This window comes from Montipora capricornis, chromosome 8, assembly GCF_036669925.1.
Source record: "Montipora capricornis isolate CH-2021 chromosome 8, ASM3666992v2, whole genome shotgun sequence".
In the NCBI taxonomy this organism is placed as follows: domain Eukaryota; kingdom Metazoa; phylum Cnidaria; class Anthozoa; order Scleractinia; family Acroporidae; genus Montipora; species Montipora capricornis.
The window spans coordinates 19,934,751-19,939,750 of record NC_090890.1 but is presented as its reverse complement, the minus strand read 5'-3'; the positions used below and the strand labels follow the sequence as shown (position 1 = coordinate 19,939,750).

The 5,000-nt window shown below is 36.6% G+C and overlaps 1 protein-coding gene across 1 annotated transcript in view; it reads right to left on the bottom strand.

Annotated features, from left to right (window-relative positions):
- Positions 1–2,431: 2,431 nt before the first annotated feature.
- The window catches only part of LOC138060419 (ATP synthase subunit d, mitochondrial-like), a 16,912-nt gene continuing 14,343 nt past the window's right edge, over positions 2,432–5,000 (bottom strand). The window contains exons 4-6 of the mRNA XM_068906180.1: positions 4,874–4,936; positions 3,744–3,785; positions 2,432–2,596 (exon numbers count right to left, since the gene is read on the bottom strand). Coding sequence (XP_068762281.1) covers positions 2,516–2,596; positions 3,744–3,785; positions 4,874–4,936 — 186 coding nt within the window. The 3' untranslated portion in view covers positions 2,432–2,515. The remainder of the gene's footprint in view (positions 2,597–3,743; positions 3,786–4,873; positions 4,937–5,000) is intronic.

Genomic DNA, 5,000 nt, shown 5'->3' with positions numbered 1-5,000 from the left:
AGCTCATATAGTGAAGCGTTACGCGTGGTTGCCAAGGAGATTTTTCTCTTGACCCGAAAAAAATTTCGAAATATTGATAAGCAGCTTTGAATAAAAGGGAAAATTGCGGATAAATTAAGATGAGAAACTTTGCAGCGATAATAGTAGCTCTCATCTTGACTTCAAATAGTAAGGAAAATATAGTCCAAGAACAAAATGAATTATTTTCAATTTTTAATGTTGAACTTGTCCTATTGTGGTTTTATTTTTAGCTCCTTCTACTTTTATAGTTTACCGATATGCAAACCGATATATATATATATATAAGCACATATAAGTATATATATATATATATTATATATATATATATATAATACCGATATGTATATAAGCACTACATCCTGCAGTGATCCTAAACCCTTGTTATTCAAGTCATTGACTGCACTTCTTGAGGAACTCACAAATTATTCTGATTGTTTGGTCATCAAACCAGGAAAAGAAACAAATACTAACACAATACAGTATCTTTTATTTAAAAGAGATAAGGACATGTAAAGCTGTCGCTTGCGAAGTCGTGCTACAAAAATGCAATTTATCGATTCCTAATCTCAACTAAAATGTTCATCACCGCCTAATTACTAATACTATATAGTACAAAGATAGCAACACATACAATACATAAGTTAGGATAGAATTATACTCCTTCCGAACATGATTGGTGGTGCTGAATAATTGGTATATAATTAGAGGGATAATTAGTTAATACGAGTATACCACAATTATCAAGGAGTTAAATTAAGAAAGGAAAACGGCCATGTCAACGAAAACGTCACTCCAAAATATAACGTAGCAATAAAGCAAGTTATTGGATGGGTACGAACAGCTTTAAAGTAAAAATAGAAAATGAATGGTTCATTGTTGTATGCACATGTTATCGTCAAAACCTAAAATTAGGTGATTTCGCGTTGCTGTTTTGTGCAGTACGGCAAAGAAATGCATAGCCTGCATAGCAAGCGTTTCCAGCGGGCGAGGAGCAAACTGCGAATCGAGTGGTCCGGGTTCGGCCAATGTCCTGGCCTGGGACATTGTTCCATTGTTATATGATCTTCTGATTGTAGATTACTCCACTCAAAAAAACATTGAAATATTCTGTTCTTTGAAGCTTGCACTGTTCAAATATACTTTAATGGCTTCCCAAATGAATGGCGTGATATCATTGGCCAAAAGAAAGAAAGAAAAAAGATAGGAATGAAAGGAAAAGCGCGGTGGTCATATGATAAAATGCTTATTGACTGAGTTAGGTCGGGCCGGACGGGAAAATATTTGGCCTTCGGTCATGGCGTTCGGTCCGTACGCCATGACCTCGGATCAAATATTTTCCCGTCCGGCCCACCCACTCAGTCAATAAGTACATAGCCCTGGTGTGTGCTGTTAACGTAGACTTTTGATTTCTGAACAAGTTTTTGTCATAGAAAATTCGAGACAAAGTACTACTTTTTTTCACCGTTATCCTCGTGGCTAAAACTGGCCTTTCGTAGTTGTTCTTGTCAAAGGAAGGGTAAAATGTAAATAAGAGAATACTCAGATTTATATTTGCAAATTAATTAAGTCAAAGTCTACATCTTTATGCAATAAGCTCATTAAAAATTTCTTCATATTACTGTATAAAAGTCTGTTTTTCAATGATTTTCCCGCTACTGTAGAAAAAAGTAAACGAGTTTTCTCTCCGGTCTTCTTCTCATGATCTCCGCGGAAATAACATTCTGTCCAACAACCAGTTATTATCGTCCCAATTCTTCAGTTATTTATCAGCTACGTTTTGGAATGCGCCACCCGTGATTTTGTCCGTACCACTGAGTTAACAGGTTTTAAAATGAGAATGCAGGAATTCATTTTGTATAGCCGCTTTTTTTACCTTTTTTTTTATTATTACGTTCTTCAAATATCATATTTTGTTATGTATCCGTATTTGCTATGTAGTTTAGCTGTAAATGTAATGTCTCGAATTAAGATAGCAGCTGTTCTAGTTGCTCTGAAATTCGAGATGAAAGAAAGTCTATGCTGTGTCTGTTACCTTTAGCAGGGCGCGTGCGTATACTTTGTATTCCGTGACTCCAGTGCTCACCATATGAGAGGTAAAATGACTTTTGTCATGAATATATGAGCGATCGAACTCTTACGCTAAATTGTAATGACAAGGGTGGTCTGGAGCTGTGAGTAGACGTGAGATTTGTCACATATGGTTTAGGGCATTGGGAAGGTTTAGTTTGTCCTATACGCCTCCAGAGTGAAGCGTAGAAGAAACCAACTTCTCACAGAGTACCACCTTGCTTATTTCATTAGACAAACAAGGTCCCTTGATTTAGACGATGGCCAAAGTTTTCTTACTTGTGAAAATAATTAATTTTATCTCCTTGTACGCTGTAATCACATTTATCATAAAACTACACTGTCACAAATAAAAGTTGCCTTTATTTAATTGATAATGATATGATAGTTAGCTGGGCAAATGTGCCAATTATACACAAAGAAGGCGTTAATGACTCCAATCATTTCTAGCTATTTCTTCTTCTGCCTGTTTTCTGATTTCTGGGTGTAACTCCAGGTACTCATCAACCTGAAGAAACAAACAAAAACAATGTAGTGAAGACAAAACGTTAGGATGCATTACGATTCCCCAAGCCATGATAACCCGACACAGGCACAGACAAACGCTGTATTGCTGTCATTTTTGAGGTGCTTACAGCATGCTGTACTGTAACTTCTTCATTACATTTGCTTACTGTGGTATCCTTGGTAAGCACTTCTCCAGCAGTGCTACAGGAGGCTGGAATGTTTTTTTCAGCACTATATTCAATAAAGTTTTTGGATTGATAAAAAGCAAGTTAAAACGATTTTGATTATTTCGAGTGCTTTCTAAGAGTATAACATTAACCTTTGTATTGTAGACAATACGGAGGCAGTTCACATGCCACTTTTAGCAGGCAACGAAACGGATTACGACCATCAAACTCAAGAAAAATGTAATGCAAAATGGGAACCCGGTTTTGACCATACATGTAATTACATAAGGGGGTATTGGGGCAACCTTTATTTTATTCCGTAGTAATTTAAAATTCACAAAGTAGAGTAAGTCACTGCTCCCTTAACTGAAGACGACCAACACTGAATAAAATTAAACTGTTAGCAGAGGTCACGCATTTAGGACGGTGCCTACTAATTCAAAGGTACTTTTGCCCCGGATTATGATTATGGAGGAAATGTAGATCTTAGCAAGTGTTATTGAAATTCCAAAAGAAAATCGGGGTTTACCACGCATTTTTCAAAGATAATTGATGAATAATATTTGTAAAAAGCTTTAAAATACAAAGCAATGTATGGCGTTCTTTCTCAAATTGAAACTTTATTATCTCTCAAAAATGCATGGTTACCCTCAATTTTCTTTTTTGGATACCAAGAGTAATTACTAAGATCTACATTCTCCAGATAGTTTTAAACCGCGCAAAAATATCCTTGTATTGGTAAGCATCACCAATAGGAACCCGAGTATCTCGAAATGCGCAGAACATATGCGCCATAACAATTGTAGGCACCGTCCTTAAATCCTTTGAAAGCCTCATAAATTTCATTCCTTTACATCGGCATCATTGTACAATCCACACTTGACATCTAATGATTTTATCTTTATTGCTGAATAAATTAGTCTTGTAGATCACTTATTGTACCAAACAACAAAAGGGTAGCATGAGCAAAGGATTACTAACCGTCATTTCCTCAAAGGGTTTCAAAGAATGGATTTTCTGCAACTAAATCCACAAAGGAAAATTAGTTGCACCTCAACAAAAGATGGAATTATCTTGTTATCACGTATGCAAGTGCTTTTAATTCAGACAATGATTTTATAACGATTCCTAAAACAGCGATGTATCATAGACTGCCACATTCACACACACCATGTAACAATAATTTTCATAAACCTTGCCTATGGTTGGGCAAAGCTTGTAATTTGCCATATTTGCACCATCGGTATCGCAGGGGATGTGGGTTCGAATCCCGTTCAAGCCTGATTTTTTCAGGCTTTCCTTTCGTTACTGCTGAAGAAGTGTTCATAATTGCGATGATCCCAAAACTTAATTTGTTTCATTCCAGCAATTTAAATGTATGTTTTAGATCAATTGTTCCTTCATATTTACATCTATTAGTAAAGATGAATATGGGAAAGGGAAAGATCGCTCTTACTGTTAAAATTTGAAAATCAAACCCGAAACGTTTTCCATTTTAATTAAATTTATTATATTGTCAGCAATAATAAGTGCAGTGCAGTGTGGTATGAAAAGTACTTGAGCTAGAATCAGGAAAGCTAACCATTTGGTTTGCCGATCAAGAGGCACACAAAAAGATAATTATCTTTCAATTATGGTGAAATGTGGAAACTGAGCTTACTGCACTGTAAAGGCCCTATGATTAAATTTTAGTGTACCATGTTGTTGATGAGCTAATTGTAGCCCGCATACACCTGTAGCTGGCAGTATTGTTGGCGCGAGAGGCAAATTTAATGACACGGAGAATGGGGGAGGGGGCGCAGCATTCTCCGCGCGGCTTTGTCACCAGACCAGAAAATTGTCTTAAACGTTTTTCCTGTGGATAGAAATTCCAAGAGTCTGGATAATTGAGGTCTGACGAGCAGGGACAAAGGTGGCCAAAGGTGAGATAACTGGTACTTTCAATAAATCGGCTTTACATGCTGGAGCAAATACGTACAGTACTGGGTACCTTAAAAGACACCAAACAATTGAACTGGGGGTAAAAACTGGCAGAAAAGAGGAATAAATGCAGTACTCCACTCCTGGTCTATTGTACATAGCAAATCCATATGAGAAAGTCACTAGAATACCTCAGCTTCATACTTTGCAATCTCCTCATTAGCAAGTTTTATGGTCTTTACAGCATGCTCTTCCTGGGAAACAATTATACAAAAAAGCAAATCATAACATCAGACAAAAGAATGAAGACCTCAGAGG